The sequence below is a fragment of the Ostrinia nubilalis genome, chromosome 11 (assembly GCF_963855985.1).
Source record: "Ostrinia nubilalis chromosome 11, ilOstNubi1.1, whole genome shotgun sequence".
NCBI lineage: Eukaryota > Metazoa > Arthropoda > Insecta > Lepidoptera > Crambidae > Ostrinia > Ostrinia nubilalis.
The window spans coordinates 986,595-1,011,356 of NC_087098.1; the positions used below are offsets into that span (position 1 = coordinate 986,595).

Genomic DNA, 24,762 nt, shown 5'->3' on the forward strand with positions numbered 1-24,762 from the left:
CCAAGATGCCAGGCAGACGATCATTGTTGAGGACACTGCTCTGATGACTCTAGGATCCTATTGCAGTCTTGCACAGCGGTTATCGCCATTACATTAGCGTCAACTGCGTAAGAATCAGTGCTAAATTAAGTACGAAATTCCCAAAACCAAAACAGTGATATTTCGCCAGACACCTTCCTTACCATTTTTATGATATTGTAGCATTTATTTGAGACTTGCAAACTTAGGTTTGTCACGCAAAAAGTAGTGTCACAACGCGTTTACCATCAGGTTTATTTCGCGTAGCAACGGCGTAAAATTAGATTAAACAGGAAAGATTCAGAAAATGAATGCTTTACATCCATAAGCCTGTATTTAATTTTTATTTGTTACACTTACTTACAGTCCAGCGTATGGAAGAATATAATAATAATATCCGAATCTACAGCAGTAGTAGCAGCACGGTCATTTAGAAATGGATCTTCAAAAGAAGAAGTAAGCAAGTAACTCAAAAAGGATTCAGGCAAATCTCACAGGCTCATTCTATTAACATCTCAAAGAAGACCGCAAGAGAAAACTAAGTAGGTTCATACATTAATAAACTCGACCAAATATTTGGTATTAAATTGTTAAATAAACTCAGGCGCAGCCGTATGAATTGAATCGTTCACAATGGAGCATTGATCATCGGATGAACCGCGTTCCCACGATGATGCTCTACACATTGTACGCTTTGCTAAACGGCCGTTCATTCAACACGTTCAAGTTCCCAACTAAGTAGATCATAACATTATAAAAACAACCTCAGTTTAGGTATGCCACTGACATAATTACTTGTTACGTCGTATTACGCACGAAGATAAAAAGAAGATTGTAATTGAAGACACAATGAATTTGTTTCAATTTTATGAATGCGTTACTGAATAATTATACATTCTCATCCATCCATCAGAGAAGGTGATAAATATGTGACTGGTGTTCTTGAAGTTGTTGACGAAAACGAAATTTCATCCTATATTTGTATTGTAAACAGATTCGTAAACAAACAATCGTGCGAATCCGCAAATAAAAGTAACATCATCCGGCCAATATCTTCGGGCGCTTCGCAGTGCTTCGAGGAGTCGTTACAACTCGCCGGCCCTCGCGCGAAAGCCTTCGAGATTCCCGCCGAACCTATTACGAGGCGTTTCATCTTCGACTGTCACTTGTCGGGGCTTTCCCTTTTTTCGTTGTAACACAATACAAGGATGGCTTTTTGCCGAGTAAAAAATGAGGAAATGATTTCTGAACAGTTTTTTACAAACGGGACGGAAGAAATTATAAGATAGGATTCCAGCTTTGTTCTGCATAAGAAAAAGATTTATAAATCAAATGCGTACCTACCACGATCACCACCGAAGGTCAGTCTACCCAAAAATAAGAATTTTACATAAATTTTTGAATATTCAACATTTTCAAAATAATTTAGTCAGTTTACACACAGCCCCTTATTACATCGATACAGGTGAAACGCAAATAAATTAGATTTCGTTTCCTTTCAGCTCTCTCTCGCTTTGATTTACCCGATAAACCTATTTATGTGGGAATAATTACATTGGTTTTGTGATGTAATATTTTCAAATACGGACGACGGCACTTCGAGCTAAACTTTGTGGCATCTATGTAGTTGTAATAGTTTATAATACTTTGCAACACACATTTATATTTTATACTACTCTGTATAGCGCACAACTCGTACGTGATCTCGTGGTTAGGAGTTCAACTCTCAATCTTGTATTGGGTTTGATTCCCAGTTGGGGCAAAGTTTTAGACAAATTACTTCGCGGTTTGTCCTAGTTTAAATTGAATTCTAGATTTCGTGCGTGGCAGAGCACGTGCCTCCACTACGTCTCTACTAAAGAAGAATGACACTAAGGTATTACCGTTTTATTAATTCATTCACATGTCTTACTTTATTAGGGTACTAGGGGCAAAAGCATGTGTCTTGGCGAACAGTCATTGACCGAAGAGATAATCAATTGCAAAAAAGAGTAACATTTTCTATCACTACAAAGTTACTTTGATACATGACTCGCCGTTGAGTCGGTTGCCAGAAAAACATGCCAATTGCATTAGCAAAAAAAAATAATTACTCTGTAACTTTGTATGCTAGTAAATTTTCTAGTAACACATTCTGAATGAGCAACCCGTGCGCAGTGTATGCCGTAATTTTTCATTAACGACTGATATTATCAGACTGCTTGTATACTAATGAGAATGTAATGTCAATAAAAAGATAATTTTGCATTTCGTTAAAAAATCTTGGCTTTTTTATTTAAGATTTGGTAAAAATACTCGAATCATTGTAGAAATAACGAGTTTGTTTGTCATTATACACGCAGAAAAACAGTTTGAATGCTTTGTTCAAAGTTGGTCGCAGTAGCAAAGATTTGCAATAATTTTTGCCAGTTTTAGAGCTTTAGCACCTCATTTCCTGTTGTTTCACGTTCATAAAAGTTCGGTCACTATACAAATGCAAGTGACGGAACTGACCACGTATGGTGTGGTGCGTCAGGAGTAATGCGTCATGTCTCGCAGCTTTATCATGCTGACGTCAATATTTTTTGTTATTGTCCGACTGACAATTTTACAGATTTCACGTGAACATTTAATTTCGCTCCCATTTCAGGGAAATCTGGAACCAAACAAGCCGATTTCAGCAGTATATCTGCCAGAACTGCCAGCGAGTGTATCTAGGTTACTGAAATCCACATTTTAAAGGAAGATAAATCAAGGGGTGGTTTGGTAGAGTTAACCAACAAAATACAAAGAAAGAAAGAAAATAACAGGTACAATATCAACGATTTGGCTGAAGAAGACCGTGAATCTCAGTAAATGCATTGGTCATAAAACTCATAAATCAAATGTGAAGCGCATGTGACCAAAGTCACATCGACAGACTGTCACTATGCGAGGACCTCGTCAAGATGGTGCGGTTAGCTTGCTGACAAGGATGACGCGTATCTAACCGCATGCTCAAGCTCATGGGCCATTATCACTTGAGCCTGGAAATACCAGTCACATTATCCTTCTCTTAGCAATAAATACAGGGTGGCCAAAACAGTGAGGTCTAAAAGAAAAATTTAGATTCCTTACATCAAGGTGTACCTAAATCACCCCCATGTATATTATACGATTGTGCTTAGTTTAGGAGATAGAGTTAATTTTGTGATATTTTAAAATTTTATGACCTAGTAGGCTTTAAACATTTTTATCTTTTTTTTGGGTTGACTTTTTTCAGATTTCTTTTTTTCGAGAGATTTGTTATGAATTGCAGATGTTTGAAAAAAATAATCACCTTCCTATCTTTGATTCAAGTTACAAAAGTTTTGATAGAAACATTAAAATTATGCTTTTATCAGAACACTATCAAATTTTCAACTTAAAAGTTTAAGTAAAAAAAAGAACTTCCATAGGTCCAAAACCATTTTAAAAACTGCGCCGTTTCCTGAACATTCATAATAATACAAAAAAACATGTACTTAATAGGCCACTATTTCCTGTAATCGGTCCACTAAAGTGGCAAGTCGGAGATTTCGTTACATGTTTTTGACTTTCTTAGAGTGAATTAATATTGGGAATCCTCTAAGTTTACATTACGTAGAACACATTTAAAGCAGTAACTGGACAGAACATGTTTTTATTCTCAACGAGGAAGCTCTTGCCCTTCATCACACCTGGTGGAAACTGATGATTATGCTCAAGGTGGAAGGGAACTTCAACTACAAAGGAACTATGGCTTCCTACCTCCGGAACACATTGTTATTTCAAGTAAGTTTTGATGAACATAAACCAAATATCCCTCCTTCTTCTTCTCACTGTAGTAGGTATTTCAAGAGTAATAGTAAATTGTAACAACTGCCTCTGTCTTCAAGTGGTAAGAGGTAAGCTTCAGAGGTCCCGGGTTTGATTCCCAGTGGAAGTGAAATTTTCTGCTCGGTTTGGTTGGTGGGAGGGTTTGATCTAAGTCTGCCTGGCTAGCAACTCTATTTTCCTAAGTCTGTCACTAAAACAATAATGTTAATAGCATTACTGTATTCCGGCATTTGGAGGTAGGAAGCCATAGTTCCTCTGTAGTTGAAGTTCCCTTTCACCTTCAGCCTAATCATCAGTTTCCACCAGGTGTGATGAAGGGCAAGAGCTTCCTCGTTGAGAATAAAAACATGTTCTGTCCAGTTACTGCTTTAAATCTGTTCTACGTAATGTAAACTTAGAGGATTCCCAATATTAATTCACTCTAAGAAAGTCAAAAACATGTAACGAAATCTCCGACTTACCACTTTAGTGGACCGATTACAGGAAATAGTGGCCTATTAAGTACATGTTTTTTTGTATTATTATGAATGTTCAGGAAACGGCGCAGTTTTTAAAATGGTTGTGGACCTATGGAAGTTCTTTTTTTTACTTAAACTTTTAAGTTGAAAATTTGATAGTGTTCTGATAAAAGCATAATTTTAATGTTTCTATCAAAACTTTTGTAACTTGAATCAAAGATAGGAAGGTGATTATTTTTTTCAAACATCTGCAATTCATAACAAATCTCTCGAAAAAAAGAAATCTGAAAAAAGTCAACCCCAAAAAAAGATAAAAATGTTTAAAGCCTACTAGGTCATAAAATTTTAAAATATCACAAAATTAACTCTATCTCCTAAACTAAGCACAATCGTATAATATACATGGGGGTGATTTAGGTACACCTTGATGTAAGGAATCTAATTTTTTCTTTTAGACCTCACTGTTTTGGCCACCCTGTATAAATAGATCAACTTATTCTGCAACTCCAAGAAGTATTGTTTCAAAACGTTTTTATTTAATTGATAACAATAACAAAGTCGCTGACGATTTCGATCAAATACATTGAATAATAAATTACAAAGTAACAAATGACGCCAATTAATTAGGAAAGTCTTCAAGAAAAACAATCGAAACTTTCTTGTTTCATTTTCATTCTATCCAGGTGTGTTATTTGTTCTACTTCGATTAATTGTTGCAAGATCTGGTTTCAATAATGTTCGTCGTGCAGGAATTCACTCGGCGATATTTCAACCGCACTGATTTGTTTGATTTTCTTCGAAACTTCTCCAATTTTCGGGGATTAAACTTAATCGTTCTGGTGTAACCCCAGTACCCCACTCAATCTTGTGGAATTTTTACAGTCTCTTTATTGGCCAAGAGGCGACTAGTATCTTTTTAATCAACATACCGACCTGAATATTAAGACATACTGGTCGCTGATAAACGTTTTCACATAGCTTCTTTGGTCTAATATTGTTTTAGTCTATTTTGGGTAAATTCCAATGTTACATAGCAATGCGGAAATTAGAAAATTCTTTAGCCTATTGACTTTTGGGGCCTTTTAGGTTGGATGAGTCGTCCACCTACGTTAATGACGGCAGGCAGTCGTACTAACAAGTGATGCTAACTTCAACGTATTATTTCTGTAGTAAGGTCAACTTTCGATGTCGTTTACTATCTCCTGTTTGTTTTTGTTAGCCTCGACGGTCATCTGGTCTCTTGGTCGCGTGCCGACCTTCAACATCAGCTTTGCGGATTCGCAAGGGGGTCGCAATGAAAGAGTGATGAGTACGAGCATTTACATCATGAATAGTGGATGTTTAACGTCATGTGTGTGTATCTGCATTATGTATCTAATTAGTCTAGATTAAAAGTTCTGCTAAAGATTGAGACAAAGGTCTCCCCAAGTTTGGTAGGTAATAATTGGTAAGAGCAATTTAATATTATTGCATCAATAGATTGTAAAGTAAAAAACCAAATTATTTTATTGACTGTAATTCACTATCGTGGCTAGCTGCTCATCGTCGAAATTAGTTTATTTGAGACGCCATACGCGCGCATTATCTGAGGTATAAAAGTTGTATGGGTTCTAAATATAGGCACATTAAAAGGTTCAAACTTTGAATCCGGCTCATTTGTATCGACCAAAATAAAAGCGGAACTCAAAGCCAAATAATCGGCGTGGATAAACACATTTTCATTCATGAACTATGATCGAAAAATATGTTAACCATTCCCTAAATGACTAATAGAATATTTTTGGCGTAAGCTTCTACGATGGCGACTAGATAATGAAACGTCGTAAATAGATAATGAACATGATAACTTTTGGTTCAAATTCTCGTGCTCATCGCAATAATATTTGCCCCTAGCGGAATTCGTACTTGCCCCTTAAGGTCATTGAAGTACGCGAAGGCTTCTAAAAAAAAGAAAGAAGAAGAAAAAACAATGTAGGATATGAATGAATGACCTACCCAATGAATATTTTTAGAATACATTTTGATAGTGGTAAGAAAGATCTACTGAATGTTAAATCATGTATTCTTTCTAGAAATGGCAGATAACCACATTAGCAGGGTTATATTTATAGCAATCAAAAATTATATGACACCAAACTTAAATTAAATTATTTATCCACCAATACTTGATGGCGCCACTGAAAATAGATCAACATTAATGACTCAAGAATTGATGCTATTCATGAGTGATTTGGTAAACAACAACACATAAACAACATTATCATGATGTAATCAATTCATGTGACACGATTTCACACTTTATTATTGAGTTATTGAACTTGAATGAAATTGAATCTATCAAGATTGCATAATATAAACATCAATGAAATAGCAATATTATGAAATACACACACTAATTGAAAAGTAATCAATCAGCAGCTGATGTGAATAGTGCTGGTTCTAGTTGTTTATTTAGCTGGATCAGCCTAATACAGTTTTTTTTTCTTTTTTCAGCCAAATGACGTCCACTGCTGGACAAAGGCCTCCCCCAAGGTTTTCCACAATGAACGGTCCTGCGCTGCCCGCATCCAGGCTCTTCCCGCGACCTTTACCAGATCGTCGGTCCACCTAGTAGGAGGCCTGCCTAATACAGTTTACAAGAAACCAAAATAAAACAGAATGAATTGATCTTCGTAAAAACTTCTTTATTTTAAACAGTTTATTGAATTAAAAAACGTAAGTGATTGATAGTTTCAATAAAAAAATTGAAGCCTGTTTTTATACGGAATAAACTGAATTGCAAATTTATTTCTTCACAATAGCAATGTGCAGCCGTTCCAATGAATGACTGGCTTGTTCCCTTGACCTAGTCTCATTCTTTGTCTTTGACTACTGCTAATATTTTAAGAATTACATAAATCGGTTTAGCTCTAGACCAATTAATTAACTTCTAATGATAAATGAATCATATAATAAATAAATAAACATCCTTAGACATTTTACACTGCGCTTCTAGTCCCAAACTAAGCAAAGCTTGTACTATGGGTACTAGACAATGGATATAAACATACTTAAATACTTTTTTTTTGTAAATACATACTTATTATACATAGAAAACACCCAATCCAATACAAACAAATATGTTCATGCACACATATGTTTGTACTGTGCGGGAATCGAACCTGCTACCTCCGGAATAGTTGTCCGTTTCGAACCACTACACCAAATGGTTCTTCTCATTTTAGTTATTCATTGACTAATTATCGTAAATTAATGCTACTGATTACACTTTGTTTCATAAATCATAATGTTTAAAAGTAAATAAATTTAATATTGTCCATATAAATAAGATGTTTCTTATATCAAGTCATTCATAGCACATAATACTTATGTACCTAGGTAATCACCTATGATACTTGTTTTAGCCACGCAGCGCAAGGTCACAATCACAATCTTATCAGATATTTACTTTTACACTTTCAAAGTTGAATTATGTACAGTACATACATATACATAATAATTTCTATTTGTAATAAATAGACCAATAAGAAAAGTAGTGCACATGTTCCCTAAATTACAATATTTTTACCTAACTTCTAAATCTTATTTACAACTTCTTCTATTAGTGGTGCTATATGATGGTGCTTCTATTAGTGGTGCTATCTATCATTGGTCACATCGTAGGAAGGTCAGGAATTTTGGACAGGAATCAGGACAGGAAAGGGTTTCTAGGGAAAGGAAAAACTGTGTTAGAGCTGTTAAAGTAAAAATTTGTTTTGTAGATTAAGTATGTAGGTACTCCTCTTTCATTCAAATTGGAATCCAGTCACAACACCACTGATTTACACACGCCTCTTACCCATACACACCTCGATTTTTCTTGGGAATGGATGTTCTAATTCAAAATGTGACATGATTTTGATACACTGATATCTGTGTACACCTACTACTGAATATGTACTAAGTTCACACTCTTATTCGAACATGAACTAAGTTCACTATTTCCAAGCATCACATTTTGAGTGAGATCACCAGATAATTCTTATAATCTGTCACTGACCTGAGGTAAGTTGGCGGCGATTTGCCTATGCAAGGAGTCCCGTTCCTTCTCCACCTCCTTGAGGCGCAGTTCCGAGTCGCCCAGACGCTCCTGCGTCTCCCGCAAACTCTCCACAAGCTTATCACGCTCGTCCAACATAGACACCATGAGCTGCTCGAAGTTAGCATCTTCACCAGATAACTGCGAACTTCTCTGGCTGATACTGTCCTCAGAAATCGTGGGCATCACGTCGCACATCATATTCCACATTTTAATTTACCATTTACACAAGAATAATTATCGTACACGATACACCGAACAACACAATTTCGATCTCGGTTTATTACATATGTTCCGGCACAAATGTTACCTAAATCTAGCGCACGAGACACAAAAACGAAGATTTACATTGTCAAAACATTCAAATAGGATTTTAGTCAAGAATTCGGGCGACATTCTAGTTCGATATCTAAAAAGACACACCTAAAACTTGTACTCCTACGGTTCCATACTCTCATGGCTCAAGCGGCATGTCTGCCATCTTGAATTTGAACGTCACTTTATTTCAGAGACAATAATGTTTATTTTTTTAATTTGTAGTTGATTTTTAGAGCTCGCCCAGTTTTAAATTTTCCGATTTGGTTATTTAAAACAATTTATCTGGAGCTGGATCATTTTTAAATTCCAACTGTAAGATTCAAAAATAATCTTGCCATGCGGACTTTTACTGTGTTGTATTATTGTACAACACGTTCTTAGTGTCAGGCATAATAGGTAGCTTTTAGATTTAAATTATTGATATAAATTATAATTTAAGTTATAGTTATCCTAGCTGTTATTTAAAAAATATTTTTATAGAACTTGTTGACTTGTTGAAGCTCCAAGCTTGTTGTTGCTTGTTGAAGGGTCTCCAGCGCGTGTTTTGCTTCACACAATCGATAAAAACATGTCATCGTTCAAATAAATTGCCTACAAAAAATTTATGAAATGATTAAGTAACAAAAATGTAGTCCTATACACTGCACTGTCTACTGGGTCCAATCAGTTGACTCAGTGGAGTAAGTAACTAGCCTAGTTTGCCATAAAAGGGCTCTGTATAAAAAATGATGGTCTTATAGGATCAAGAAGGAAAGTCATCTAAAAAAATGTTTTGGGTCGGCTCTGGGGGCTTCTGTAGGCCGGGGGCTAGGATCATTGATACGGTTTCCCTGTGTCCAACTGTCTACTGAGGTGGAACATTTTCATAATAAATCAGTTTCATACAGAACAAACAAAGAGTATAATTTATATCAATGGAACAATAACCTTTTGAATGAGAGAGAGAGGGTCGTCAGCTACGAAATATAAAGATAGAACTTAATGGCGGATTTACACTACGCAGAAATTAGCCGAGTCAAGTCAAAAAACAGTGGAGTGGGAGTGGGGATGAAATTAATTATTTTTTTCATCCCCACCTCACTGTTTTTTTTACTTGACTTGGCTAATTTCCGCGCAGTGTAAAAGCGTCTTAAGTTACAAGGACGAGCTACTTCCAGAGACCTAAGAGCTAGAGCTAAAGCTAACTTGACTAAAAACTGTTTTATCAGGGCCACAAACAACCACAAACAAGTGTAGACTTTTTAAAAGTTCAAATTAGTTGTCAATATTGTTGTCAAACTTGTCAAAATAAAAATCTGAAATGTTTTTTTCCCATTTTTCTCAAGAGATTTGTAAAAAAACATCGAATTTCTGAATTTCTGTCATATTTGTTTGCTGATAAATATTTATTGACTTACTAGATCAATAGAAGTGTGAATAATCACTTCCAAATATTTATTATTAGTTAACAAATGCCGAAAAAGAAAGAGAAGACTTCAAAGAAATTTCACCGAGGTAAACAATCTAAAATCTCTTCGTAATCCTTAATTCTACTAAATGCATAATTTCTAATAGGAAAACAAGTTCTAATTGGTAACACTTTGCGTAGTTGTTTTGATTGCATGCTGTCAGTATGCTTGCTCACACACACCGCAAGTCGATTATTTAATATTTTTATTTGAGTTTTCTCAAATTTATTTCGATGTTTTACAGTTGCAGACTTTACAATAAACGACTCGGCAAATGCATCAAAATGTGGAGATAAGATTAAAAAATCCGTTTGCACTGTACCAGCTCCTGAAGACTTGTCATGGGACCAAATAGATGATGATCTGGATATTGTTGAAGAAGTTAACGAGGATGGCACCAAGACCTTTGTCTACAAGAAGAAAAAGCATCCCAAACAGGATGACATGGATGCCCGCCCTGGAATAGTTTACCCGGAGATAGTTTGGTACATGATAGCTAGGTTTATAAGACCTGAAGACGTTGGCCGGTTTGCTGCGATCAACAAAGCCACTTATGCTATTACGAAACGAGAATCATTTTGGACTTCTTTGTACAAAGATTATTGCCAAGGCCATCCAAAGCTGCCATACAGATTGAGATTAGAGAATAGTTTTAGAGTATATGGATTGCGACAAAGAGTTATAAGATCGTTACATCACACGTACGATGTGTTCTTTAAGAGAGAAGACCCAGAATGCCGGCCGCACCGCCTGGTGAAGAGCCGCTGTGTTAACATATGGTTTGATAAAGGGCCCTCGCTATGGACAATATTCTTTAAGTTCAGGAAACAGTCTGCAATTCGAAAGCTACTTAGTAGCAGTACAAATGATTTTGTTGAAGAATTAGGGAAATTGGATGCAAACCCTGAAGAGGATTCACAAGTTTTGAAGGTGAATATTTTGTACATTAATAATAAAATGTCTGGAATACAACAAATAAATTCATCTTTATCTTTAATACAATTTTGTACTGGAAAAAGTAATAGCTAGGTTGTAAAAGTTGCTAGTAATCTTGTGATGGTGAACTTTTCAGGTGTTTAAATTGTTCTACATATATGTATAATTTATTCACTGTATGTTGTTTAACATTAATGTTTATCTTTCCAGGTTGTCTGCCGGAGTTTCTACCAAGGGCCACCATTGATGGGAATGGTCCTGACTTCTCTCAAGGTGGCTCTAGCGCGAGGTCTCCGGCACTATCAGATGCACATGGGCTTCAATACAGGCCACCACGTGTCCCGAGACGTTGTGCCGGAGTGCACGGTGATTCTGGACAAAGTTGTGACCGTTTTCGTGTTAAACTGGTGGGACCCTAGGTACCCTCATTTTGATAATCAATTGCCATCAAAGTTTACAGACGAAAGTACCGATTCACTGACAGTGTTGAAAAACGACTTCTTCACTACGAGTGAAATAGATTTGTAGATGTATGAAGGTGTATGTATATGATTAATCATTATATTTTTGATTGTTGTTTACTTGCATTTTTTAATTTAGTTCTTAGAAAATATAAAAGATGGTTGTGGGTGATACATGTAGTTTGTAGTAGTAGTTTGTTGTAGACTGTAATATACTGGAGTACTATACAGTAACATTTGAGTAGTATTAAAGTTTATGACTTCTAAGCTGCTTCCTAAAAAAAAATATTGTCTTAGAAGTTTGTATCTCTATAACTCTAATATTTTAATCCAGCAGTCTAATAATAAAAAAAAATCAATTACTTTTATTAAATTAAAATTAATTTGAAAACTATGAAATATAATTAACATGGTATGCTTGTTTGGCAAACTTAACTTATAATATACTGTGCGTGAGCGATCGTGTCTGAGAACGGTCAGTCAGTCGTCTTCCTTTTCCAGTCAGCGTCAAATAATTCGTGACACCCAAAATAGCCAAAAGTTCGTGACACCCATAGTAGCCAAAAAATTCGTGACACCCAAAGTAGCCAAAAAGTCCATGACACACCCAAAGTAGCCAAAAAGTTTGGCAACACGTCTTTATTGCAAGGAATAAGGTTGTGTTGTCAATTTTTTGGTCACTTTGGGTATCACGACGAACTATTTGACGCTGACTGTCCCACCAATCCCGCGAGTTCCCACGTTACCTCATTACCTGAGATTGAAAATGAGGCGGTAACTCTGGACACCAAGATTCCGCAGTACGTACCCAGAAATCTATAGAATTTAAAATCGCAATTTATTTTTTTACGTTTCACGATTCTTGTTTGTTTGACGGTAGTTTGTGAAAGGCGATTCTACAAAGGAACAGAATTTCAAAAGGGCTGATGAGCCGATGACAAACTCGACGCGTTACTTGTGGCGTTACTATCAAAGTTCGTAGCCTATGAAAGTGTAGATATAAAAAATTAATTAAAATTATTAGTACTCATCACATTACCAAATGAAGGTAGACTGAAACCTACTAAATTGAGTTATCTCAGAAACAAAAGCATACATAAATATGTAAAAAATTCAAAAACGATAAAATGTACACAAACATTTGATTGTCTTATTGACAACATCACTATCAAGGTGAACCAGTATGACCTCATGTTATCCACAATTAGGTATTCCGTTCGAGTCTTGATACGTTGCACTAGTTTGGCATCCGGGTTTCAGTATTTTAAGAATGACTGACTACAAGACTTATAATTTATCACCTTTTATTCGGCTGAAATTGAATAAACTGTTGTCTTTCATATCATCTTTACACCAATACCTAATGCCTATTTTAATCGTGGCAGCGTTCCTTCCTGCTACTTAGGCTATGCGCCCACGGGTGACTTTGTCACCGTGACAGTATACATATTTGTCTCTCTTGCACCTTTAAACAAAGAAAAAGAGACACTGTCTCGGTGACAAAAGTCGCCCGTGCGTGCGCGCCTTTACTCGGAAATTATTCATCATCATAAAAAGGGAACCCTATTTCTACCTAGTAATTCTATTTATTCTGAAAAATGCTACATATGAGTAGTCAACGTGCAAATTACCCTCGTCCCACACTTTACCGCAACATCACAGCAAGATTAGCCTGACCTGCGCATGAGTTGACCCGCGTCGTTTGCGCAGACAGCCCGCGGCGTGTTGACGAATGGACCAGTTTCAGTTTGGTGAAATTAAAAAGGGCAAAATGTTGAGAATTCTCGGTTTATTCTTGGTAATATGTGCGGTAAGTAACTTTCATTTTAATAGTTTTTATGAATATACTATCTAAGTACTCCACATTGCGATCTCAGCGACTTATATAACGGGGAAAAAATTATAAAGTCCACCCGTCTGAAGATAATTATAATTATTGGTAGTGGCGCGGTTTCGTAGATACGCAAGAGGTCTCGGGGTCAATTCCCGGTCGTGTCAATGAACTCATCTAAAGTTAATTAGTGCGAGATCATGGTGATTGTTGTCAGGTGCAATATAAATATCCTACTACCCAAACTACAGTTCCATGTTATTTAGTTTTGTTTCCTATTGGACTGTACATAAATGCGAATCTACAATAATACCAGGCCTGTTCATCTCCGCGAGTTTACATCGAAAACAAAACACGCACGATTGCCCCCTACAAGAGTAATATTCGACAAGGCCTCACATACGAGCGAACATTGACTCACGCACGCGTATTCCTGTGTATGATGGAAAAAAATAAAGAAAATGGTGTACTAAATACTGTGCAGTATTTAACTGCCTAAATAATAATAAAAACACAGAATGTACTTTTTTAAGTTGCCTGAAGACACTGAGAGGTAAATAAGTAGTTAATATTATTCATGATAATTCATGCTAAATCATGTATTTCCTCTTAGGCCAGTAGAATTAAACACAAAAATTGATTAAATCGGAAATAATTCCTACAAAAGATTTTTTTGCTTTAATGGCTTCATTGGTTGCCCATTAAGACTCTCCTAAGTTTTCGACTTCGACGGAGTTGTGCTTAAGTGGTGGGGGCCCCCGAAAGGGGCGTTTTTTCGGTTTTCCGGTTATACCGCGTAAAGGACTTGCCCTATCGAACAGTGGTCTTCATGGCGGTTGAAGGGCACTTAATCCTGCATTGAATAAGACCTAATTCAAATGTTTTGGACAAACCGTTCTCGCACTAAAGTTCGGAAAAGTAGAAAATATACGTATAATTAATGACCCTCTCCACGTCCAATGGCTTGTTACCCACATGCTTCCAAGTCTTGAAAAGTTCCACCTCAACCAGTGTAACCCTATCAAGGCTTACAAGCTTGATGCGCCTATCCTTGTGCGTCCCAGCCGTTCCTTAACTGCGGTTGGTGCACCTCTTCCTTGCACTCTCCTGAACGACCCTGCGTTATCTACTGTGGCTGTCCCTCTTCCTTGCAGCCTCCTGCACGACTACGTTGCCTAGCCGTATGCCTGGTCCAAGGTTCGACGCCACAAAATCAACTTCGCACGCGTGAAAATAGTTTAAATGCTATTTTCCGTGCTTGCAACATTTTTCTTTACTGCTTCGGCTCTATCCGCAGTTAAGGAACTCCGCAGTTAAGCTATTCCGCAGTTAAGGAACGGCTGGGACGAACAAGGATAGGCGAATCCAGCTCGTATGCCTTGATAGGGTTACACTGGTTGAGGCGCTCCTTTTTAAGACTTGGAAGCCTGCGGGTAACGAGCCATTGGACGTGGAGAGGGTCATTAATTATACACATATTTTCTACTTTGCCGAACATTTGCACGAGAACGGTTTGTTCAAAACATATGAATTTGGTCTTATTTAATGCAGAATTAAATGCCCTTCAACCATCAGGAAGACCACTTTTCGATAGGGTAAGTCCTTTACGCGGTATAACTGGAAAACCGAAAAAGCGCCCCTTTCGGGGGCCCCCACCACTTAAGCACAACTCCGTCGAAGTCGAAAACTTAGGAGAGTCTTAATGGGCAACCAATGAAGCCATTAAAGCAATAAAATCTTTTGTAGGAATTATTTCCGATTTAAAAGCTAATTCTACTGGACTATCTGCCATTTTCTGCAGATTGGCACCTCACGTCACATCATTTTACCGAAGTCAGCCCTATAGCTTCGGCGCAGTACCGATCACTGACGTTTGTCAACAAAACTTCTGACAAACTTGCTTGACTCTTGAGACAAGCTAAATTACACCATAGGTATTGTTAATGACATTGAGCATACATTTTTTTAAATACCTTCGCGAAGTAAAACTTCTGTACGTAGTACTTATTATTATTCTGTGATAATACTAAGAATACCTATCCGTCCACCATTCTGTTTAAATAATGTTTACATTTTCCAGATGTGTGGGGCTGATATTCCCGTCGCTCCTCCCGCTCCTCCACGAGTTTATTGTGGAGACATGCCTGCGAACGTAAGTCTTTTCTATGTTTACTGTTTAACTACACTAATATAAAGAGGAAAGATTTTATTGTTTGTTTGTATTGAATAGGCTCCGAAACTCCTGGACCGTTTTGAAAAATTCTTTCACCATTAGAATCGTACATTATTTCCTCAGAATACAGAACAAACCAGAAGGAGTGTTCGATAACATTTCTACGCGGCAACTTGTGTCCAAAATACTTCCCCTCCCGCGCCCCTCTACCCCCTTTAGTGTTACTAGCGCCGTGTGACACCCCCATTTTTGGGGTAAAATTGTGTAATTTTTTAAAGAGATGTTAAACAAGTAAAAAATAAGTAAGTAAAAATAAGTACACACGGCCACATTGTTAACTATCCATTTCCGTTTTTGCTCTCGCTCTCATCAAATGGTGATTCTTTGCGATAGAACGAAACGACATGACTGGCCATAGGCATAGATAGTACCTACCTACCTATGAATTTAATTTTTACTCCGAAGTAACTAAGTGTAGATGATTATTTATTTCTATTAAATAGTGTAATATACTACATGTAGGTATAATAACTATGTTATTTAAAAGTCAATTACAAAAGTCGAATATAAATTTTAGAATGCCAAGTAAAACAAAAAAGAAACATAATATGGTTCTTTATTATGTACCTACCTAAACATATCGACAACAAAACATTTGTTTACGGCACAGTAGTGCTTTTAGTTTAACTTTTCTTGGAGTCAAAAACAGAATCCAAATCAAAAACATCACCAATATTTGAATTTGATTGCGAGGCAACTCTGGCTGTGTATCCTGAAAGAAAATGAGAGTAAGTATGTAAGCAATAATTAATTACTTAAAATTATTATTAAATATACAAATATTGCTGCTGCTGATCTGTTGATACCAATGCCTTACTTTTGAATAAATGGGAAAGTATGAAATTCACGATAGTAATTTATTATCTCCCCATTATTTAGGGAGTTATATTATAAATTAATTCAATATATTAAAATCAAATCAAAATCAAAAATATTTATTCAGTTTAGACCTTTAGTTTAGCACTTATAATTTAATTAATCAGGTTGTCATGTCATGGATGAAATTACACTAAAAACTAATTAAAACAAAAAGGATGGGGAAAATATTCCATTATTCTGTGGTAACGCTAACAAAATTAACGCGTGAATTGTTTATAGACAAATGTAATTCAATATAAAAAAGTAGGGTAAAATATTCCGTTGACCTGTGGCAACACTTACAAAATACAACCGTGATTTTTTTTGAAAATTATTATTTAATTAAAATGAATTGGAAATGTGCTACTTACGGATAAAACATGATCCTATGCACTTTCTTCGTAATTCCAGTAGCATTCTTACATGTTGAAACGGCACAAGACGGCATAATTTAATTATAAAGTGTCAATCTGACGGATATGTAAACAATGCGCGCGCCGGCCATTGACTAATTGCTCTAAAGTCAAATTAGTGCGATTCGGAGTAATTTATATGACTACACATTTACGCCCGTTGACGGTTTCTGGTTTGTTCCGTATTCTGAGATTATTTCTGATGAACATAGGCAGTACGAAGTACGCCGGGTCTAGTCGAGTATAAAGAATTCGCCAAATAGAACGCATACCTAGAGTGCTAGCCTTTAAGCCTAGGATGAGCGAGCGCCATGATAAACGTTTATTGAGGTATTTTATCGATTTTACGCGGTAAGCCCGTACATTTGATAAAACCATCGATAAGATTTTATCACGGCTGACGTCGACGTGATATAGCACCGAATTGTATTGTTAGAATATTAAAGTAAATAGTATTAATAATAAGTAGGTATATGAATTTATGTTAATGTGAAGGTATCTTTTCCAGATTATTACCTGCGGTTCCATTCCACAAATTATTCCTCATGGGATACAAAGTAGGTGTCCAGGATCAAATAAAGTGAGTACTAGAACTTTTTGGCTTTGAAGTATAATATAAGAATATAATCTCATCTATCGAATAGCGCAGTGCTACCAAACGAGTTGATTCTAAATCACACACATGTCTGAGACCCAGATTTCCAGGGTTCGATTCCCAGCAAATTATGCTATTATTGCTTTGTTAACGAGGGATTCTAAATCTCTACTTGTCCTGCCACTCCCTTGCCCTTAAGAACACTTTGTAATATAAACTAACGTATTATTGCAGTGTGACGTAATGAAGTGCGTCGTCAATGAAATGGGCTGGCTGGACGGATCGAGTATAAACACCGCCAAGCTTGGCAAGTACTTGGACGACTTTGCGAAGGAACACCCTGACTGGGCCACCGCCATTGCGCAGGCTAAAGCCACGTGTCTCGTGCAGAACTTACCCGCCCAGGGGTATTACGTAGACTGCCCCGCGTATGACGTCACGTTCTGCATGCTGGCCACTTTCATAAGGGTAAGCTGACGACGGTTTTTATCTAAAAAAACAAAAGCGTATCATCTATAAGCCATGATAGCCGAACGGTGAAGGGGTCGGACTGGTCGACTCGTGATGCGGGTTCGGTCCTCGCCGCCGCTCGACTATTGTGGTGAGCTCACTCGTGATACTAGCATATTAGCTTAGTAAGAGGGGCTAACGGGTTATTTCACAAATTACTAATAATCTTTAATAAAAAAAAGAAAAAGTAAAAAAAAATCTAGGTTATTGCCATGGTGTTCTACACATTTCGAATTATCCAGTTCTTTGGTAACTGATAAGTTTTTAGGGGCAGTGTTGTATTATAGTATTGCCCAAATTCTCCCTTTTGATTCTGGTAATTTAAAAGGTTGTCCTCCTATTTTGTAGCCCAAATGACCAGCTCCCCCAGACAAGTTGTAATTCTGACATCGCTTCGCTTCTGCGTTTTTTGTATGTTAGGCATTTCATTCGGTAAAACGATTACAGTCCACAATCACGTTTTGTGACTTGTCTTAGAGCCAAAGCACAAGACGCGAACGCGATACGGTGCCGCACCGCAAAGATTTCGCCGCAGCGCGTTAGCCAGCCACAGATATAGATCGTTTCATCCACGAAGACGTGCCCCACCATTCTTCCGCAAATGTTTGAGTGTTATCGGTGCACGATAATATCCATGAGTGCACACGCACACTACAACAATGACGCTCGGATTGCTCGGATCAAACTCCCCGCACCCCGTGCTCCCTCGACCAAAAATTGGTGGGGCGCGTCTTTGTGGATGAAACGATCTATACATATTTCTATGTAAGACAACGCATGGACATTGCTCCGGCGTTGCAACAAATCGTGTGCTTTGGCTCTAAGGAGGCTGATCATTTGAGCTCCAGGGTGATGCTGAGCTGATGATTTATTTTACTAGAAAAACCAACAGCAGACAATACAAATAATGAAACTTAAATTGGTTATGAAAATGAAAATGAATTTTTTTTTATTGCTACACTAAAAAATAAATCACTTACATGTGAATGGGTACACAGAAATAAAAAAAAAGAAAAAGTTATAAACAAAAATTTGAATCTTATGATGTTACACTTTTTATAGGTAAGCAAAAGGTACCAGTCTCAGCATAATGCTGAGCTACAAGCTCAGCGCTGATTTTAGACTGGCCCTGAAAAAGTAATGATGATAAAGTAACAAGCTGTATGGTCCGCAGAACGTGCCTCCATCCCAGTGGTCTTCATCAAGTGACTGCGCGTATGCTCGCCAGTACGCCGGCGCGTGCGCCGTTTGCCCGGACGACTGCTTCGCGCCCGCTATTCCTACCGGGTCTTGCAACTCCTGCCGAGTGCTTCCACGTTCGCCCTAGGAGGATATGACGATGATGAATGAACAATGTTAAGGCTGTGGTCTCCTATTTACGCCGTAGGCCGCGTCACAAGGCTTACTATAGAAATGCACGTTCGTGATCTTCTTCAGATCTTCCTCCGTGGTTGAGGATTCCGGGTGAAGCTCGCTTCCACCTTCGGCCTGATCGTCACTTACCATCAGGTGAGATACAGGCCAAGAGTTTCCTCGTTGTGGATAAAAAAAAATGTTGACGTCGACAATGGACGTCGATAGGAACGTTTGACGCTGACGTCGTAGGCCGCGTATAGCGTTTAATGGGAGACCATAACCTAACAACAATAAGGGAATAATTTCTGTAATTAAAGAAAACTTATATCAGCCTGGAAATTGAGTTCAGTTTCAAGAGCTTCTTTAACCAATTTGGCCCTTGGAATTTAACTTTTTGAGGAAGTTATATTAAATTGATATCAGAATAATAATGTTATTGCAAGAAATGTGTTTTATTTATTGTGTACACCTACCTTATAGAGACACCTAGGAACTCCGATCAACATGAACATAATTATGACGTCAAGAGGTAAAATATAGTAAAAATGTAAACATTTTCACTTCAATTCAGTTCTATTAATTAAATCTCTTGACGTCACGAGTTGGTGTTAAGGCCGGGTAGCAGAGAAAATGGCGAAAATGAGGTTTTCATTTTTCATTTTTGAGGTACTAAACAGTAAAATTAAAGGCTAAGATTTTTATTGGGCATAGTTGAGGATATTTTCTAGGGCTATTAACGGATGGAAACACGATTTGATGAAGTTGACTCGATAGAATAAATTCCCAAAGTTACCTCTATTCGTTTTCTATTTATGGTTTTATTTTTAAAATAAGCGATTTGAGATTCTAAATCTTTTACTAAACTAAAGTTCAGAAATAACTTGAGGGCTTTTAACGGATGAAATTTTTATATTGCGTCTTATTTAGTTACTATGTTAAAAAATGTGGAAAAAATCGTCCATGACGGCTTGGACAATCTCAATCAGTCGCGCGGTGGCGCTTACGGAGGACGGACGCGTGTCAGTTTTTTGGCCGTGACAGTTCGCGATTTGTCAATATTTTTGACAATGATGACTTTGATGAGTCACAGTATAATAATATCAGTGTTACTGGAGAAAGCTTAAATTTTTGATAGTTAAAAATTATCAATTTTGTCTACCTATTGAAATTTAAATCGTTCGCATCCTTTTCAACGAAGACTCTACTCATGATACATAGTACATTCCTCAAATATGAGACAAAACCAATGAGTTAAAATTACATTTTAATTACCTACATACAATCGTCTTGCACTCTTTAGAAGAGCACACTGACACAAATAAATAATAAAAAATACTGTCTAAGGTCTGTAGCTAAAGGTCTAAGCTGCAAGATAGAAGAATCTTCTAGCCAAAAAGATGGCAGATGCAGCAGATGTCAACGGATTTAAAACTGGAGTTCATGTGACTCCTTGTAGACTTGAGTGTCTAGAGCGTCCCTTCCTCCACCATGCGTAAGATTTTCACAAAAATACTGTCTAAGGTCTGTAGCTAAAGGTCTAAGCTGCAAGATAGAAGAATCTTCTAGCCAAAAAGATGGCAGATGCAGCAGATGTCAACGGATTTAAAACTTGGAGTTCATGTGACTCCTTCTAGACTTGAGTCTCTAGAGCGTCCCTTCCTTCACCATGCGTAAAAGTTTTCCAAAAATACTGTCTGAGGTCTGTAATAAAAGTCTAAACTGCAAGATGGAATAATCTTTTAGCCAAAAACATGGCAGATGCAGCATATATCAACGGATTTAAGACTGGACTGGCACCACCTTGCAATGTCATCCTCTCATTGTTATCTGTAATGTAAATTATTTTTAAAATGTATTTAAAAAATAAAATGTTCGTTTTATTATTTCAATAATCTGACCTCTCAACTCAACTACACTACACAAACACCTTTGTTCGCAACTGTACTGACGAAACCTCGATATTATACCGTTCATTTAAGATGGCAAGCTTTTTAATGCACTCCATGTAACCGTGTGTGATGCTTATTGCTCATAGTGATTTTCGATACAGAGCCCCGTACATACGTTATACATAAATTATGGAAAGAAAACACCCAGACCAATACAAACAAATATGTATGCAATTTTAGTATGATATTTTTATTTATTAATAAACAAAAAGACTGAAAAAATTGATGCGTGTACTGATTAATGTAATTAACCACATGCAAAGCTTTGTGAATTGCAACAACTATAATTTATTATCCAAGCTCTAAATAATCGCTACTACGAGTAACATAACTGATCATAAAATGTTTTTCCAATCGCTCAAGCTCCCGAGGATCTACCGATAGGTCGGGTGACGTAATCTTGAAATTCTTTTAGCCGGCGCGGAACTTCCGGAAGGTCGGGTGACGCCACGCCTCTTTGAACCGTGTTTACTTTGGCAGTTATATTCTATATTTATTCGATTCTAAAATATATTCCCAAAAATTTTGAAAGTTGTTTTAATTTGTATCACTTGGATATGATTTGTATTAGAAAGTGCTGTGAGTGTGACGCTTGAACGGAAGGAAGTCAACCTAACCTAACCAACTGCGTATTTCTAAACTGCGTATTTCTATACTGTGTAGCCGCGAGAGCTCTTTGGCGCGCTGTCTTCGGCGAAGTATTGCGCGCGCAGATTTTGACAGCGCGAAATACCTACTTTAGCAGAAATACCAAGCCTTAAACTTGTACAAGTATTCCCTGATATTGTTATGTAAGTAAGTAAGGGTGGCGGTAAATAATTATGGTAAGTAAGTACTTTAGTTAGAAGTATTTTTGGACAGACTTGGTTGTAGATTATATTAGTTACCTACTTAGTTATTTTATCTGTGTTTCTTAACGATGACTGATAGATGTTTGTTTCGTAAGTAAAACCGCGGGCATGAGCTAGTAGGTAAATCAATTAAAAAATAACACGAAGTAGGTACTATCCGTTCGCGATAAGTTTGCCGCTGGCGATATGACGTCACTCGAAGGAAAGCGTCTATAACTTTAGCAAATTAAATTGAAAATATTTTTTATTTATTAATATTGATAAAAATTGTGTATTTGCGTAAAATAAAACACTCAATTGCGTTTAATCACTAATTATTTGCGTTTAATCGCGGTTGGAGGAAGGGACGACGCGCATTCCACGGACCGGCAAACTTAGCGCGAACGGGTAGTAGGTAGTAATTTCTCGATGAGATGTCCAATTTTAATAATGTTAAATATAAAGCGGGGGCTATCAAGCCGAACAGAGGCATTCCTAATGATATCAACAGCACCTACTTAAAACTCATCGAGGTTCTTGCTGCAAAGTAGCATCCATTACGACTAGGTAGAGAGGACTAGTTGAGCGGGGGCATGGTGGTCGGCGGACGCGGGACCGCTGTGTAGGGCGGGACGTCCGGGGTAGGCGTCTTATCTTATCTTACCTAGGGCCGGCCGTTACCTAGATCTTATCTTGACTCGGGCGCAGTGTACTTCGACCCAGTGGGATCTTTTGTGCTTCCCTATACCTTTATTCCCCCTCACCCGCAAAGATCCTATCCATATAGTGAATCAAGTGCTTGGGACCTATAATCCTCTGGTGTCTGATAAGCCGTCCCCAGGAGACCCATTCTAGTTCTAGCTAGCGGGGTAGGCGTCTTGGTCGTCTAGTACCCAAGGCGCCGACCACTATGCGGCAGAGAGAACACCCCAGGTTTTTAGTGGGTTCGAGCCCATAACTTGCCGCCCCTCGGCGGTAGGCATGAACAAGCCATTTTCCTGGGTCAAAAAAAAGGTACAGAAGACGAAGACAGCACTGCGTGCTAAACCGACTGCATGCTTATGTCGTTGCAATAGGCGCTATTTTGCAGCAAAAATGTATAGTCTGATGTGCTGTTGGTACATGCCTTAGTGCATACCTAATGCGCTGTCGGCCGTACAAGATAAAGGGAAAGTCCTTAAAAATACGTTATCCTTTATATTTCAGTGTCTGATAACGTATTTCCAAGGACTGTTCCATTTACTTGTCGCGTGCCTACACCCATAAGTAAATTGCTACAAGTGTGAACTGAGAGTCCCTTTTGTTAGAAAACATTCTAAGAATAGCGTATTTTTTCTATGAACAGTATTTCTATCGTTGGTTTTCCTCATAGCCATTTTCTTATTGTTGCAGTAAGTCACGTGTCATCCACGTTTCCCCGGCCCACATCACTTCCGCGCCGATATTGAACGCCTTCCTCCCACGGGTTTCCCGAGCGATACAATTTTCCCTACCCCACACTGCGCATGCCCTATCCTCAGGCCTGCGCAATGCCCAAAGGTGGTGATATCAATCGGTGACACCTGTCAAAAACACTCAGTAAGCTCCTTGCCACCTTTGACGTCATTGTACCCATCAAACTTGGAATTCTTGCAGACCCTGCCTGGAAAAACATGTGAATTTCCGGTAACTACCACTTTCTTTTACTTGTAGATAGCTTTGATAAAAATATTTTCTATTGTTTTTTTTTATTATTTTCTTGTCGTTGAGAAAGCGGAAAACAAAATCAGTGTGTTTTTTTTAACGATAAATTTTAAAAAAAGGTTTATTAATTTTATGAGTTGTTAAAAATGTGTTGTGTAACATAAAAACATACTACGCACTTGGACTTGAACGGTGCCCTTCAAGGGAGGATACGCGCCCTTGGTATTATTGTTCTATTTTTAGATCCCGATGAGATTCTGATCGAATTATCAGTTACACGCTTCTAATTGAACTAGCTTATGATGTGAGCTTTGCTCTATCCGTAGCTATGTTTGTTTGTAGACTTCTCTTGGTAATCGACATGTATACGGCGCTCCTAGAGCAATTTGTAACAATTTAGCCTTCAGTCTAATGGAAAAAAGTGGTTCGGTTCCACGATCTATTACATTTCAGCACAAGTACGAGAGGTTTAATTTAGTCTAGCTTTTGTCCTTCGTGTTATAATAAAGCTTGCTAATTACCTTGCCTCAATATAATACACCGGCCTGTGTAAACACAGAATGGTTGAGGACCGTTTTAATTTCGTCGTATCGATGAAATGTCATGAAAATGTTCTCACATTTTTGGGAAAATGAAAACTTACGTCAACTAAGCACTGCTTGTACTTTGTAAGTATTATTTGTGATTGTGAATTAAGATTTCACTCAACCGTTTCCATTTTGCGCCGAGAGTCCTAGAGGCATATTTTCTTGTAGACTTAATACTATGATTCTTCTAGAGTTCTATGCGAGTACACTTCCAATATAAATCTCCAGCTGCCCAAACACTCGATACTCGTTCACGAGATAATCCTTCCTTGTTTCCCAGGCTTTCATCCCAGCTATAATATTTTTCATAACGTCGTTAATTTATTCAGAAATTTGCATTTTAACACCGCCGCTCGACCTATTAAACCGTCGGAGATACTCTTC

The 24,762-nt window shown here is 37.5% G+C and overlaps 3 protein-coding genes across 3 annotated transcripts in view; 2 read left to right on the plus strand and 1 right to left on the minus strand.

The window, feature by feature from the left end:
* LOC135075959 (liprin-alpha-3) overlaps window positions 1-8,861 on the minus strand; it is a 171,627-nt gene extending 162,766 nt beyond the window's left edge. The window contains exon 1 of the mRNA XM_063970406.1: window positions 8,332-8,861. Coding sequence (XP_063826476.1) covers window positions 8,332-8,580 — 249 coding nt within the window. The 5' untranslated portion in view covers window positions 8,581-8,861. The remainder of the gene's footprint in view (window positions 1-8,331) is intronic.
* A 1,132-nt stretch (window positions 8,862-9,993) lies between these two features.
* Window positions 9,994-11,653, plus strand: LOC135075815 (putative transmembrane protein 183BP). Its single transcript, XM_063970273.1, has 3 exons — window positions 9,994-10,182; window positions 10,381-11,066; window positions 11,283-11,653. The coding sequence occupies exons 1-3, from the start codon at window positions 10,140-10,142 to the stop codon at window positions 11,598-11,600; spliced, it is 1,047 nt and encodes a 348-aa protein (XP_063826343.1). The 5' UTR covers window positions 9,994-10,139; the 3' UTR covers window positions 11,601-11,653.
* A 1,515-nt stretch (window positions 11,654-13,168) lies between these two features.
* Window positions 13,169-19,775, plus strand: LOC135075816 (uncharacterized). The gene is made up of 5 exons (XM_063970274.1): window positions 13,169-13,343; window positions 15,445-15,516; window positions 17,377-17,448; window positions 17,698-17,931; window positions 19,148-19,775. The coding sequence occupies exons 1-5, from the start codon at window positions 13,266-13,268 to the stop codon at window positions 19,298-19,300; spliced, it is 609 nt and encodes a 202-aa protein (XP_063826344.1). The 5' UTR covers window positions 13,169-13,265; the 3' UTR covers window positions 19,301-19,775.
* The last annotated feature ends 4,987 nt before the right edge of the window (window positions 19,776-24,762 follow it).